Raw genomic sequence first — 15,653 nt, forward strand, 5'->3', positions numbered from 1 at the left:
ACCTTCAAGCCATCTCCATTGTGCTAGGGTGGGGGGCGCGAAAGAAGAGAGCGGCCTTCCCCGCACCCCGCCCGTGGGCCCGCCTCCAGGCCCCCGCCCCACCCCCGGCTCCGCCTCCACCCCCGCCCCGCCTTTGGCCGCGGCCCCTTCCTCCGGCAGCTGGTGCTGTGGGGCCGCCGAACCGCGCGTCGCTGTCTCTGTGGCCCCGGATCCCAACGCGCAAAGGTGAGGAAGGCGGAGAGTGCGGGCAGCCGACTGGGCCAGGCCCGGGCTGGGGGTCGGGAGCCGGGCAAAGCCTTCCCCACGTCTACTCCACCCTATGAACTGGGCCAGGCCTTTCTCACTGCCAAGACCCCCAGTCCTGCATAAAGGCTTTAGAGGGGCACTGGCCAGGCCTCAGGTCGCGCAGGGCGCAGACCGGCCGCCGCGGAGTCTGGGACCGGAGCGGGGCGGGGACCCGCGTGGTGAACAGTGTTCCTCTGGATCTGGGTCACGTCTCTCGGCGTCCAGCGCGATCGAAGGAGAGCTTGTCCTCGAGCTGCAGCAGTAGAGACTGAGGTTAGATCTGTCGAAAGGAGAGAACCACGGACTGTCCAGAATGGTGGAGGGAGGGGGTGGCAAGGGAGGGGCTCTCTCTAGCCAGGAGAGACCGCCATCCTACTGGGCAGAGGGAGATACCGCCTACAGGCAGGTGGACATCTGGGATGAAGGTCGAGAGCCGGCTGATCCTCCATTGATCCTGTTGGGGGCGGGGGGCATCCTTCCCCAGTCCTCTCCACCTTAGTACCTAATAGTGAGAAGGTGATCGGAGTTCAGGGGACCGGCATCCTGAACTGTAGAACTCAGGGTGAAGTGTGGGGTGTGAACTGGAGACCTTGAACCCGCTTAGCCACTGGGGGAGGGGGTATGAATGCTCTGCCTAGTCTGGTTAGCCCCGCCTGTCATCCCTCCCAGCAGGTTAAGTGGGGGCTATGAGCTCCCACTTACTTCTATCCTTAATTCCCCAAATCTAGAACTGCAGTATGCATGGAGATGGAAGACTGCTATGTTTTGCACTTCATTCCATCCCTCTTTGATAAAACTAAGGACCTCCTCCTGACTGGGTTAGTTACCTCCTCCCTCCCTTGCAGAGTAGCCTTGACCTATGCACTCATTCCAGGTCAGAAGCCCAGAAGCCTCCCCTCAACATCCCCATGTCCCCCATCCCCACACAGAACCACAATACACACTTGGAATCTGGCCTTTGAATTGGGACTTTGGGAAAGGAAGCTACCTACAGTCCTGCTCTGCACCTCACCCCAGTGAACACTGTTAGCCACCAAGCCTGCAGCAAGAATCAGACCCCTGTATGCATGTGTGCTTGTCCCTACATGGTTGTAATTGTGTTTGAGTATTGTGTGAACACAACATGTAGCTGGCCCTTCTGTGAACATTAGTATGCCTGACTCAGTGGGTTTGTGTGCATGTAATCAATGGGTTTGTGTGCATGTCCCTACACACCTGTGTATACCTATACAGGACTCTCCTGTTGAATAGGTATACAGCCCTTTATATAAGCCCACATATGTAGGTTTAGAACCCTGATCATCCGCTGGGTGCAGTGGTGCATGCCTGTAATCCCAGCAGCTCAGGAGGCTGAGGCAGGAGGATCACAAGTTCAAAGCCAGCCTCAGCAAAAGCGAGGTGCTAAGCAACTCAGTGAACCCTGTCTCTAAATAAAGTGCAAAATAGGGCTGGGGATGTGGCTCAATGGTCTAGTGCCTCTGAGTTCAATCCCTGGTATACCCCCCCAAAAAATGGATGGGCATATGAATGCAACCTTACATGTGAAATGTATCACTACACATGGCCATGACTCTCCATGTAAACATAAGTGTGCACAAACCTCCCTGTGAGTGTGAGTGTGTGAATGACTCTCCTGTGAATACATGTGTTCATAGCCCTCCCTGTGAATGTATACTCACACCTGTGCATGTACATCACCTTCCTTTGGACCCATGTGATTCAGGATAAACCTGTATAAATGTGCCATGTACTGCACTCTGAGTGGTTCCTTTAACCTGGGGTGTGTTCATTCTGCCCAATCCTAGGGACTGATCCCTCCTGGCTATAGGGCTCCCTGCTTCTGTGCTAAGCAAATAGGAGGCCCCAAAGGTAAACAGGTGTGCCTCCACAGTGAGGAGTGGAACATGAGAAGCTTGCCTGAAACTTCCTGTTGCCCCAGCCCCCAAATCAGGAACTAGTGCCCTTTCTGTGATCTGCAGGCCCTCTCTTCTCCCTCTCATATTCACTCTCCCCTCCCATGCTGACCTTTAACTCTTGAATAAACCCTCCAAATTCCTGTTATCCTCTAGCCAGCTCTTGATCCCTCCCCTCTCTTCAAGGCCAGATAGTTAATATTTGACCTGGAAGAAAGAGGAGAGGCCAGTGGCACCTTCTGACCCTGCTTCTGGGTATCTGATGAGATGAGGTGAGTTGAACCACCTCCACACCAAGCCCAGGCCGGGAAAATGAAGGACCCCCCCTCAGAGATCAGGAGACCTGTAAAAGGTGCCAGGGAAAGCCTGTCCCCCAATCCCAATTGTTGGCTTGAGGGAGGATCCAGGTACGGGAATAATCTCCAAGATGTGCCAGGGAAGGTGGCCAAGAACTCAGAGATCTCACCATCCACCTTATCCACATTGCTTGTGTCTCCATTAACTGGTCTTGCACACTACAGTCTCCTGCACAGATGTTATACCTGTGCAGCTAGGGATACCCATATACTCATACCTGGTTCTGACCCCCTTGTGCCTGTGGAATGCCTGCTAGCAGGTCGGGACACGTGTGGATGCCTAGCCAGAGGGTGCAGTACAGACTCGCATAGGCAGGGCAGAGATGTGCACCCCCCAGAGAAGAATGCTGAGGAGGAGAAGTGTCTAATTAAAGAGAAATTCCAGAGGGAGCTCTCAGGCCAAGGAAAAGAAAAAAACAAAAGGAAAACAGGACAAAATTAACAAAGGCCCATTAAACATCTCTGTTCAGGCCTTCCTGCATAAGGCACCCCCACAGGCAGCAGGGGCAGCAGCTGCCCATTGTTGAAGAAGCATTCTCTTTTGAGAACACAAATTCCACCTCAAAGCGGACCTAGAAGAGCTTCTGACCTGGCCAAAGAAGGGGTGTTACTTGGGGTTTGAGTTGGAGGGAGTCCAGGATCAGATAAAGAGGTCAAGTTCCCATCCTAGCCTCCTGCATCAGAACAGAGATGAATAGGAATGAGTCAATTCTGTCCTAGGAGTTCTATGGAAGCTGGACCTCCACCCTTTGGTGTCCCTGAAGACTGGGTAATGCCAACAATCTTCCACTTGCCCACAGATCAAAGAGATTTTTATCCTCTTTTGGTTTTTCCTCCCCCCTCCTTCAGAAAACGGACCTCAAAGAACCAGGAATAGCCCTGCTATCAGGGGCAAGGTGACCCATCAGTAACCTACGAACTCTCTATGACTCTGCAACTTCCGATTACCATGAAGTTTGCATTTGATGCAGAAAGGCATGTGATCCATCCTTCCCTCTGACCCCATAGCTGAGATTCCATGGCCACACAACCCTGTGGCTCCATGTCCCCCCCATTCCAGGATCCTCCCTGGCCCCATGACTTCTTGACCCCAAGGCCTCATGTCCCCTGACCTTCTATGTGACCTTCCTGGACTTTGACCCCTGTGACTGTGTTTCCCATCTCCTCCTGTGACTGGCCCTGGCTACCCTTGGGGGTCTTGTTGGTCTGGGCCTCCCCAAGAAGATGTTGGGGAGGCTTTGGCCCCTCTTCCTGAGCCTCCTCACAGCAACAGCTGTCCCTGGACCCTCCTTGCGGCGACCTTCCCGAGAACTAGATGCCACCCCACGGATGACCATTTCCTATGAAGGTTAGACCCTCAATCTTCAAAGGCCACAGCAGCCAGGGCTGGGAGCAGGGGGCAGCCCCCAAACTGGGCTCACTGCCTCTGCTCTCCCTAGAGCTCTCCGGGACCCGGCACTTCAAGGGCCAAGCCCAGAACTATTCAACATTGCTGTTGGAGGAGGCCTCTGCAAGGCTGCTGGTGGGAGCTCGAGGCGCCCTGTTCTCTCTCAGTGCCCATGACATAGGAGATGGGGCTCACAAAGAGGTCAGCCCCTGAAACTTGGACCACCCTCAGTGCCTATAGCCTTATCCTGTTCACAGGGACCTCAGCTTCCCAGAACCCTGCCAGACTTCCATAGCCCCTTGGACAGCACTTCCCTTCCCAGCCCAGGTCTCCCTTGCATCCAGTGTTCCTCCTACTATTCACCCCATCCCAGTTTTTCCAGCTCCCTTGAACCCTCTGGGTAATGGGTATTGTCAATGCATCTATCCATTCCCTTTACCCCTGCTAGATCCAGTGGGAGGCCTCCCCAGAGATGCAAAGCAAATGTCATCAAAAAGGGAAAAACAACCAGGTATGTGGTGGTCTGCCCTGTCTCCAGCTCCTTCCTTCTCAGTTGGGGATGCCGGGGTTGATAGGGACACAGATGAGGTGGTACAGACTCCCCAGTCAACTTTTCAACCACAAAAAAACTGAGTGCTGCTGGAGTGGCAGACCTGGGGTGTAGCCCTTCTAATCCAAACATCTGGTGGCTTATAGTTTGTCCTATCAGGGCATCTTAATCCCCTCTGAACTCCCAAATTATAATCATGATAATAAGAAGTAACCTCTAGTAAGTGCTCACTTAGCTGTTATCTTCCTCAAGTTCTAAAATAACTATGAAGTAATATTTCCCCATTTTACAGATGACAGAAATGAGGTTTTGGTGGGGGACTAGCTCTAGTACCCACTATTCCATGGAGGGGCATTATGGAAATGCCAGCCCTATCTGGCTAAAGAACATGGTGTTTGCAAGGGACCTGCATCTAACTATGTAACAGAATCTATCTGGAAAGCTTTTTTAAAAGTACACATTCCCAAGTTTCACTGGCCTGGAGACTCTTGATTCTGGGGTGATGCTGGGACAGCTGAATTTAAAGAGGAGAATCCAGGAGATTCTATAAAAGGCTGCCTCTTGGTGCAGTGTGGGTAGATAACAGGGTTAGTGAGATAAGTAGAACCCTAGTCATGGAAGGCCATAATGCCCAGCAGAGGCTTTGGATTTTATTCTATGACAATGGGCACCCTCACATTTAATACCTTATCTCAGGGCTCTCAAACTACATGTGATTCACCTGGGTATATTACAAATACAGATGCTAAATCAGTAGGTCTGGAAAGGGCCTAGGATTCTATAGTTCTGACAAGCTCCCAGGTGACGCTGAGGCAGTAGTTCCCATACAACACTTTGAGTGGGAAGGCTTCTGAGACTGTTTCTCATTGTGCTGAGGGAGATTAATTTTCAAAAGAGGGGTTTAATGATCCAGTTTGTTTGGAAAGTGTTGCATGTTCAGTTCCACAATGCACAGCAATATCTTTAAGTTTCTAAGATAGGTTTTACCTGTGGTTTTTCAAACTTATTTGACCACAGAATTCCTCCCCAGAATTGAAAGCAGTGTGTGTCCTGGGACAGAGCAGAGATGGCTTTTAAAATGTAAACATCTTAGGGTAAGCTCACTGTAGGAAAGTTTATCTGGCCCAGACACCAGAAAGACTCAAATAGGCTGAATCTAGAGACAGGAAAAGCATTGGTGAGGCTGGAGTAGTATCCTATGGGTCAGAGGAAAGAGGACTGAGAAGGCTAACAACGAAGGGACAGATGCCAGGGGCTACAGCAGGTGAGAGAGTGGGAGGAGATAGAGAAGACTGTGTAGACTCAAACCCTGGGCAACAGACAGGAGGAAGAATCATTAACAAGGCAGAGAAGTGAAGAGAGTGGTAGCTTAGGGCATTTGAAAGACAGAGTAGGCCAGTGTGGCTAGAATTGAGTGAGTGAGGCCGAGACAGGGGTAAGGGGCAGGGCCCAGTGATGTAGGGCCAGGGGCTTGAGGGACTCTGTTCAGGGCACTGATGAGCCACTGCAATGATATGATCTAGTTTACATTTGTGAAATGCGCTTTGAGAATTGGGTTGGAGAGGAGCAAGAGTGTGTTGATTGGTAGAACATCTCTAGAAGGAAGCTCCGGACAGTGGTAGTAGCAGTCCCCAGTCACAGACTACCTGGGAGACAGCAATAAATGGGAGACTGATTACAACACATCCCCTTATACCTTTTCAAATTTCATACTACATGCAAGTATTCCTCATTCACTGAACAAAAAGAGTTGCAGAGGATAGTCAGGAGGCTGCTGAAGTTGTCCAAGAAAGAAATGATGGTAGTAATTTGAATTGGGCAGTGGTGATAAGGTAAATTGGACCAAGTTCAAGAGCAATTTAGGACAAAGAATGAATCATGAAGAGGGACTGAATGTGGGGGCGAGGGAGTGAGAAGCAGTGAAGATGACTCCTGACTCCTGGCTCCATCCTTGAGAACAGGATGGAGGCAGTGAATGAGGTGGGAAAGACTGGATGAGCAGGTTTAGGAGGGAAGATGCAGGTTAGGGAGGAGATGAGTTTGCCTCCTGACAAGGTGAGTTTGGTGTATCTAAGGGATGGCAGGTGGAGAGAGAGAGGCAGGGTGTGGGAGCTCCTGGACAAGGAACATGCCTGAGAAGGAGTTCAGTGGGGGAAAAGCATCTCAGGGTGGTGGGAGCCCTGGAAGCTCCAGAACTGGGGGTGGAGGGAGCTCCAGGAGACACAGGAGAAGCTGTGGTGTTAGGTGATCCAAGAGCTTTGTCACTGGTAGGTTAAGGACAGAGAGTGCCAGGGAATATTTTGTAATCTGGGCAATGCAAAGGCCCATGAGCATCTTAGAACTGTTTGTCCTGTGAGTGGGGGAAAGAGACAGACTCTAAAATAGATTAAGGGAGGAGGCCTCTAGCTAAGCAGGGGACTCACACTTCTCCACTACCTCATCCCACAGACCGAGTGTTTCAACCATGTCCGGTTTCTACAGCGGCTCAATGCCACCCACCTTTATGCATGTGGGACTCATGCCTTCCAGCCCCTCTGTGCAGCCATTGTGAGTATGACTGACCCGAGCCCTGACTGCTGACCCTAGACTGGTCTAACCTTGGGCTGCAGCCCACGCCTGTCCTGTGACTGACTGTTGGTACCTCATTCCCTAGGATGCTGAGGCCTTCACCCTTCCAACCAGCTTCGAGGAGGGGAAGGAGAAGTGTCCTTATGACCCAGCCCGCGGCTTCACAGGCCTCATCATTGGTAAGCAGGCATTCCTCCCCGCCCAGCCCCTCATTCACAAGGATGGCATTTAGTGGATCTTGTCAATAGGACTTGCCACCTACGTGTGTTGTGTGCCCTGATGTATATGACATGTCTCATTCCTGGCATGTCCCTGCCTCAGATGGAGGCCTCTACACAGCCACACGGTATGAATTCCGGAGCATTCCTGACATCCGCCGGAGCCGCCACCCACATTCTCTGAGAACTGAGGAGGCACCAATGCACTGGCTCAATGGTTAGGAGGATGAGGCACAGGATGAAGGGGGGTAGGGGTCTATTTCTTCATTTTTACTCCCTTGGGCAGCTGACCATCCCATCCCCAAGTCCCCAGGTGAGCCTATTCATTCCACTCCTGTGCGTTGTCAAGGGAGGGATAGGGTGGGGCAGAGGTCCCCAGCTTGTCTCAGAAGACACTTAACTGCTCAACCCACAGATGCTGAATTTGTGTTCTCTGTGCTGGTACGGGAGAGCAAGGCCAGTGCAGTGGGTGACGATGACAAGGTTTACTACTTCTTCACGGAGCGTGCTGCCGAGGAAGGCTCCAGCAGCTTCACTCAGAGCCGCAGCAGCCACCGTGTGGCCCGCGTGGCCCGTGTGTGCAAGGTACATAGGGCTGAAGTCAGGGCATAGGGTAGAGGCTTGATCTCTGACCCTGGTCCTTGAACCTCTGCCCCCTACCTCCCCAGGGAGATTTGGGAGGAAAGAAGATCCTGCAGAAGAAGTGGACATCCTTCCTCAAGGCTCGTCTCATATGTCACATTCCACAGTATGAGACGCTGCGTGCGGTCTGCAGCCTGGATGCTGACACCTCCGCCCGCACACACTTCTATGCCACTTTCACACTGACCACACAGTGGTAAGTGCCAGGACAGTGGGGAGGCATTGACTGGGAACAACTTGGGCTGAAGCAGAGGTCAGTGAGGATAAGGTAGGTCCATTGTGGAGAATAGTGGCTGCAAAATGAGAACATCAGGCACCAAGCTAGCCTGGGGCCAGAGGCCACAGCAGCCACTCTCCCATGGAACAGGCCCTGAGTGTCTATAGTCAGGTCTAGACAAGGAAACAGCAGCTCCAGGCTAGCTAAACATGGGTTGGGGAAGGCTACACTCAGTGTGACTCAGTCTCTTCCCCTATACGTCCCATTCCTAGGAAGACCTTGGAGGCCTCAGCCATCTGCCGCTATGACCTGGCTGAGGTGCAGGCTGTCTTCGCGGGGCCCTACATGGAATACCAGGATGGTGTCCGGCGCTGGGGCCGCTATGAGGGTGGGGTGCCTGAGCCCCGGCCTGGCTCGGTGAGCTCCCAGACATAGGGCCAGAGCCCTGGGAGGGAGAGGAGGGTCTGGCCTTATGGAAGGCAGGTGGAAGAGTCCTGAGATTCACCATCCCCATTCCCCACCCCAGTGCATCACAGATTCATTGCGTAGCCGAGGCTACAACTCATCCCAAGACTTGCCATCCCTGGTCCTGGACTTTGTGAAGTTGCACCCACTGATGGCTCGGCCTGTGGTACCCACACGTGGACGCCCCCTGCTGCTCAAACGCAACGTGCGCTACACACACCTCACAGGGACACCCGTCACCACACCTTCTGGAGCCATCTATGACTTGCTCTTTCTGGGCACAGGTGCTTCTAACCCAAATCCCTGGTCCCTGTTAGCTTTGATCATTAATGTTTCTAAACATCCCAGACATTCCTGCCATGACTATTGGGAGTTCCCAGTGTACTGAGTTCCCACTGCTACTGCTGAATCCTTGTTCCCCACATCATGATTCCTGAGCTGTTCCCATCAGGCCTCCTGTGGGGTGCTGAGGGAAGATCACATTGTTTGGGTTTGACTTTCATCCCTTTCCACGGCAGCTGATGGCTGGATCCACAAGGCCGTTGTCCTGGGCTCTGGGATGCACATTATCGAAGAGACACAAGTGTTCAGGGAGCCCCAGTCTGTGGACAATCTAGTCATATCTCCAATGCAGGTACCTCTGATTTCTGACCTCCAAAAAGTCCTTGCTGAAACAAGGGGAGTGGGAGGCTGGGCAAGGCTGTGTGTGTTTTGTAAATGGGGTGGGGGATGTTGTCAACCAGCTCTCCTCTCTGGCTTCCAGCATAGCCTCTACGTGGGGGCCCCTAGTGGAGTCATCCAGCTACCACTGTCCAGCTGCTCCCGCTACCGTTCCTGCTATGACTGCATCCTAGCACGGGACCCCTACTGTGGCTGGAACCCCAGCATCCATGCCTGCATGGCAGCCACCACCACAGCCAACAGGTCCCAGAGTAGCAGGTGAAGTGGAGAGGGTTGCATGTGGCCCAAGTGGAGGAGAAAGGCCTCAGTCATAGGGGAAGTGGGAGCTAGTTATTGGTTCACAGCCCCATCAACCCTTTCACTGGGGAAACTAAAGCCCAGTTGGCCTTGTTCATGAACCCTGACCTTCTGTCCCCAGGACAGCAGTGATACAGGACATAGAGAGAGGAAACAGAGGCTGTGAAGGCAGCAGGGATACAGGTAAGTGACACTCTTGGATCTGTGTGGGTCTGGCTGCAGAGCCTGTCCTCTTGGCCATTTACCATCACTTGTATGGCCATGTTTGTGCATGAGTGGCTGCATCTATGTGCCTTCAGTGAGGATGATCCAGCACACAGCCTGGCACAGAATAAGAGCTCAATAGCTCAAATAAATTATAAACAAGGAAACAGGTTCAAGTGTCAGGCTAGGGATGTAGCTCAGTAGTAGAGCAATATGTGTGAGATCCTGTGATGGATCTCCAGCATGGGATTAAAAGAAAGTGTCAAGTGTCTTGTCACTTCTGAAGCTTATAGCCAAGTGGTGGTGGTGGTGGGGCAAGCACTCAAATGATCACAAAAATAACCAACGATAATTATTAATAATTATAACTATGACAAGGTTCAGAAGGGTAGTGGATATTTCCCCAAGGAAGATGAAGTGACATGTGAAGGAAGAACAGATGTGAATGATCATAGCTAACATGTACTGAGTACTCAGTATGTGCCAGGCACTGATCTAAACACATATCATTATGTATACTTATTCTCACAGTGCCTATGACAGAAGTGCCATTATTATCCTCTTCAGGGACAACCCCTCAGACACAAGAAATATAAGTAAACTGCTTAAAGGTACTCAGCTATTAAGCAGCAAGGTCAGAATTTAAACCTAACCCCCAGCATCTGATTCAGTTTGTTCTTTAGATTATTATGCTGTGCTGTCTCCCACAAATTAACCAGGTAGGTGAAGGTCCTGGGGTAGGGCAATGACACCTAAGTAGAGGGAGCTATACATGTTAGAGCATCAGAAGAAGCTGGAGAGGTGGTCCAATACCATGCTGAGGATCTGGGTCTTTACCTGAAAAGCAAAAGGATACTCTGAAGAGTTGTAGGCAGGGGAGTGGCATGAATCAGATTTGTGGTTCTTTCAGATCACCCAACTACTGCTTAGAGAATGGGTTCTATGGGGACCTGAATGGCTTGGCAGTTGTGGAAAGAGAGAAGTGAACAGATCAGAGAGATTCTGATGAGAGCTGGATATAAAGGTGGGAAAGAAAGACAGGCAAAGGAAACTGAGCAGCTGGTGGCACCATTTATTGCGGTAGCAATGCAAAGCAAGAACCTGGTTTAGTTTGGAAGTGAGGCTTTGGCCTTAGTTAGGTGCCCAAAAGATTTCATGTGGAGATGCCTAGCATATGGTAGTCAAGTCTGGCACTCAGGAGAGAGAGGTCTGTGCAGGAGGTAGAGATTAGGAGTCACTGGCAGATGGCAGAGACTGAAATCACAAGAGAGCATGGGAGCATGAAGAGAAGGCAAATGGGCCCAGGCACCACCTGCATCCTGAGAAGGGTCACGGGAACCCATGTGGGAGTGTAAGCACACGGGCTTGGTAAGCTGTCACTGATTCTAGACTCTATGCTTAGTACCAGTGTCTCATCCTGGCACCAGGATGGCTACCGTATGGGCGTGGATGGGCTGCTAGTGACAGACACACAGCCTGAGCACAGTGGAAACTATGGCTGCTATGCAGAGGAGAATGGCCTCCGTACTCTGCTGGCTTCCTACAGCTTCACAGTCCGGCCTGCCACTCCTGCCATTTCCAATGCCCTCCTGGGATGAGTAGGTAATGACTTTTCCACCCTCCTTCCCAGGGCCACCACCACCACTGAAGACCCGTTCTGTGCTCCGGGGTGATGATGTCCTTCTGCCTTGTGACCAGCCATCCAACCTGGCCCGTGCTTTGTGGCTACTCAATGGGAGCAAAGGCCTAAGTGATGGGCAGGATGGCTACCGTGTGGGCGTGGATGGGCTGCTAGTGACAGACACACAGCCTGAGCACAGTGGAAACTATAGCTGCTATGCAGAGGAGAATGACCTCCGTACCCTGCTGGCTTCCTACAGCCTCACAGTCCGGCCTGCCACTCCTGCCCCAGCTCCACAAGCCCCTGCCATGCCTGGGGCACAGCTGGCACCAGACGTGAGGCTGCTCTATGTGCTAGCCATTGCTGCACTTGGTGGCCTCTGCCTCATCCTGGCCTCCTCCCTCCTCTATGTTGCTTGTCTTCGGGGAGGCAGACGAGGACACAGACGGAAATACTCACTGGGTCGGGCTAGCCGGGTAGGGGGCTCTGCTGTGCAGTTGCAGACAGTCTCAGGCCAATGTCCTGGAGAGGAAGATGAGGGTGATGATGGGGAGGGGGCTGGGGGCTTGGAGGGCAGCTGCCTCCAGATCATCCCTGGGGAGGGTGCCCCAGCTCCACCGCCCCCACCACCTCCACCACCACCGACTGAGCTGACCAATGGGCTGGTGGCACTACCCAGCCGGCTGCGGAGGATGAATGGCAACAGTTATGTGCTCCTGAGGCAGAGCAACAATGGAATGCCAGCAGGGCCCTGCTCCTTTGCTGAGGAACTCAGCCGCATCTTGGAGAAGAGGAAGCATACGCAGCTCGTGGAACAGCTAGATGAGAGCTCTGTTTGAGCCCAGCCTCCGGAACAAATTCTCTTCCAAGCCAGCCTGTGTGCCCCAGGCTGGGCTGCTGCCTCCCCAACATAGCCACTCTCCTTCACACCCCCTACTCCATGCCCTTCTCCCACCTTTTTGATGTCTCTGTAGGGCTGGCCAGTCAGGCCCAGCCTAAGCCCCTTTCTCAGTCTCCAAGACCTATGTGTGAGCAGCCCAGGCCAACCGGTGCTCCTCAGAGGTAGGTGCTCCCTGGGGACCAGGTGCTCTGCTGATCCAGACATAGTTCCTATTCCCTTAACCTAAATGCTTGGGAGGAGAGTACTTACTCCATCCTCTGCTTCCATTATCTGCCCAACCTTTCGTTTCTCCCAGGTAGGGCTCTGCAGATCCAGATGGCCTCAATGTCACCACCCTCTGCATGGCCCTGTTTGGTAGATCATCCTGAAGCCAGATAAGACCTCTGCTAGCCACCTGAGCCCTGCATACATTCACATGTGCTCATGGAAGAATGTTCATCAGCTGGGCTGCAGTGCCCCACCCCACCCTACCCTCTCCTGCTACATTCTTGTGTTTCATCTCTTCTTCTGGATTTGGGGTACCCTTCCAATTGTCACATCCCTGTCTAGTTATCTTCCCCAGTCCCCCCTCCCCGCCCCCACAATGTGTTGATGCCATTGGCAAGAGCTTGGGATCAGGCCAGCCTGGGAGGTAAGACTGCATCATTCCCCTCTTCTGCCTTCCTGTGCAGCCCTTGTGAGTCTGCCTCCCCACTCCCCTTGGTCACACCGAAGAGCAACAGAGCTCTAGGCATGTCCTTTCCCTATGCATATGTGGTAACACACCCACATCACATGTGCTTACATTTCCACCCACGTGCACCTCTGAGCCTCCCCTTGCTGCCTTGGACCTGTGTCTGTCAGGTTTGGTCCATGGACATTTCAAAGGGAGATCCCCCTCCCATTTAGCTGTCTTTGCCGACCCTTCCCTAGGACGGGTGACCAACACTGCACTCAATGAGCCAGCTTCCCTTTTGGGAACCAAGCATTTTCTCCCCCTCAGCCACAGCAGGGCGAGAAGAGGACTGATGTCTCACCTGGCACACTAAGCCCGTTCTTGGAACTATGCAAAGGGCAGAGGCTGGGAGTTTGGATGCTTGGCTCCCACCCCTGTCCTACCTCACCGGGACACTTTCAGAGTCCAGGGGCCTCTGAAGTCTTCAGGCCCATATGGGACAATCAATTCTGAGCTCCCCCATTCCCATTGGGTGAGGATGACTGTTATTTTTGTAGCTGAGAACGTGGAATCCCACGGGTTTTTACTGCCCTTCACCCAACCTCTCCCACCTCCACCCCACAATGAATGTATTTATTGTGAGAACGGCTGCAGTTCTTTAGGAATGTCCCCACTCATCCCCAGGTGGGTGGAATAGGCATGTGAGAGTGGGGAGCCTGGGCTCAGCTCCTCCCCCAATGCTGGTTAATAAATATCTTTTTTCCCCACATCTCTGAGTAGTCTGATTGACTTGCCCTGGTCCTCAGGGTAAGGCTCTGAGCTTATGGAGAGAGTGCTACAGTGGTTCTTGCATCCAGGCTTGGCCTTGCTTTCCATACAACTATTTGCAAAGGAAACTGAGATCCTTAGCTTCCATCATGGCTGTACTGGGTGGGCACACAGTCCCTTTTATTAAGGCTCACATTATTCATTGACTGTGGTTTAAGGTCATGACAAACAAGAAAATCACAGCAGTTGAAGAATTCACACAAGGGTTTTCCGACTTTTTACTTTTTGTACATGTCACCATGCCTGATTCCCTGCCTTTTTGTTTTGGGGTTGGGGTTGTAGCTCAGAAGAGTGCTTGCCTAGCATGTGTGAGGCACTGGGTTCAATTCTTGGTACCAACTATAACTAAATAAAATAAATATCTGTCAACAACTAAAAAAAAATTTTTTAAAGAAAAAAAAAATTAAGCTCAAGGGATGCTCCTTATTTATCAGTCTTCCTGCTCTTCTAAACAGCTTTCTAGTACCTCCCACCCACTGGTCCAAGGGATGATATGGATTCATAGCTGCACAAAGAGGGGTCTTGGGGGTGGAGGTGGGGGTGGGGATGGAGCTGGGACTAGGGAAAGCTTGTTATGAGGAACCTAGTATGAGAATCACCCAGGACTCCCTCCAGGAGTCAGGCCTAGATAATTGCCTAGAACATTGCCTTTGATCCTAATGATACAGGGTTGTATGTTCTGCTTCTGGTTTTAGAATAATGAAATCTCCAGCTTATGCTTTAAAATGCACACATTTTGAAGTAAGAACTCAAGTATGATGATAAGTTTAATGACCTCAGTTTTCTAATCTGTACACAATCACACAAGAGGTTTCTTGCCCAATGTCTGGTCACAGTGGAGAACAGCTCAAAGGTTGTGGCAATAGGACATCAAGGATTCTTCAGAAGCCAGCCCTGAATCCCCTGTGTTTTGAGATTACTATAATCAATTTGAATTTCAGAAAACAAAGACCCTGTACAATACTTCAAAGTTCTACCATCTCAGGTTTTGGGGATGCCAACTGGATTAGAATTAGAGAGTTCACAAGGTCACTGACCCCTAACTGTGGAAAAAAGAGAAAAAAACACTTTACTAGGGCGACAGTCTCAGGTCTAGGGTTGGCGTTGGTAGGGCAACTCTTCTTCACTGCGCTTGCACCTGGGCTGGGACAGGATCCCGGAGCTCCCTGGGTCGCAGCCCCAGGAAGGTTGTCGGTTTGTTGGTGAAAGGGTGCCACTGGCCCTGTATACTAGGATTGTCGGTGTGGAAGGGCTTGCGGATGCGGATCACGTCCAAGCCCGACTGGTCTGCCAGCTTCTGCACCAGAGTCGTGATCTCTTCGACCGACTTGCAGTGGATGCTTTCCTCTCGTACAGCTCCGTTAACTGGCAGGGCGGAGACGCAAGCAAACAGGTCAGGTGTCAAGCATGGGGAGGCTAGAGAACCGAGCTCGGAGCCCGCCATCCAGCCCTAACCCGGCGCCACTCACGGTATTCGGCCACTACTCTGGGCACGCAGCACGGCTTCGAGTTCACATATATTACGACCCCTGGGTTCTGTCGGGCGAAGTCGGTCACTTCGTGTTCCACGAATTCCCTGAGAGACCCGGGAAGAGTGAGCTCGGTGACCCCTGACCCGGCGCGATCCTTACTCCCTCTCCACCCCCGTGCGCTTTCCCGCACTCACCTGGCGCCGCGGGACGAGGGCGCGTCTCGGCTGAGGCTAAAACTGAGACGCTGTAGCTGCTGCACGTAGCGACCCAGCCCGTTGTGGAGAACACTGGTCAGAAAGCGACTCGGAGTCCCGCGCGCAGTCATTGCTACTGCTCGGAGGTGGCGGAGCCCAGTTGCAGGAGGTAGGGGCGGGACTGAAAACGAACTTCCGG

The 15,653-nt window shown here is 52.3% G+C and overlaps 2 protein-coding genes across 8 annotated transcripts; one reads left to right on the forward strand and one right to left on the reverse strand.

Annotated features, from left to right (window-relative positions):
- Window positions 1-13,729, forward strand: Sema4g (semaphorin 4G). 7 transcript variants are annotated; one of them, XR_007349117.1, is made up of 18 exons: window positions 200-558; window positions 1,014-1,103; window positions 2,385-2,470; window positions 3,404-3,902; window positions 3,994-4,142; window positions 4,390-4,452; window positions 6,940-7,038; window positions 7,145-7,238; window positions 7,381-7,494; window positions 7,693-7,862; window positions 7,946-8,115; window positions 8,409-8,553; window positions 8,663-8,885; window positions 9,120-9,235; window positions 9,365-9,540; window positions 9,701-9,762; window positions 11,414-12,466; window positions 12,601-13,729. XR_007349117.1 is itself a non-coding variant. In XM_048807172.1 (15 exons), the coding sequence occupies exons 2-15, from the start codon at window positions 3,779-3,781 to the stop codon at window positions 12,241-12,243; spliced, it is 2,535 nt and encodes an 844-aa protein (XP_048663129.1). In that variant the 5' UTR covers window positions 1-225; window positions 3,404-3,778; the 3' UTR covers window positions 12,244-13,729. The 7 variants fall into 7 exon arrangements, 1 of the variants encoding a protein (XP_048663129.1); XR_001504476.2 differs by lacking the exon at window positions 1,014-1,103 and having other exon boundaries at window positions 135-225; XR_007349118.1 differs by lacking the exon at window positions 2,385-2,470.
- Window positions 13,730-14,537: 808 nt separating this feature from the next.
- Window positions 14,538-15,646, reverse strand: Mrpl43 (mitochondrial ribosomal protein L43). Its single transcript, XM_015494672.2, has 3 exons — window positions 15,455-15,646; window positions 15,258-15,364; window positions 14,538-15,153 (listed from the first exon to the last, which is right to left on the reverse strand). The coding sequence occupies exons 1-3, from the start codon at window positions 15,583-15,585 to the stop codon at window positions 14,912-14,914; spliced, it is 480 nt and encodes a 159-aa protein (XP_015350158.1). The 5' UTR covers window positions 15,586-15,646; the 3' UTR covers window positions 14,538-14,911.
- Between the last annotated feature and the right edge of the window lie 7 nt (window positions 15,647-15,653).

The sequence above is a fragment of the Marmota marmota genome, unplaced genomic scaffold, assembly GCF_001458135.2.
Source record: "Marmota marmota marmota unplaced genomic scaffold, marMar, whole genome shotgun sequence".
NCBI lineage: Eukaryota > Metazoa > Chordata > Mammalia > Rodentia > Sciuridae > Marmota > Marmota marmota.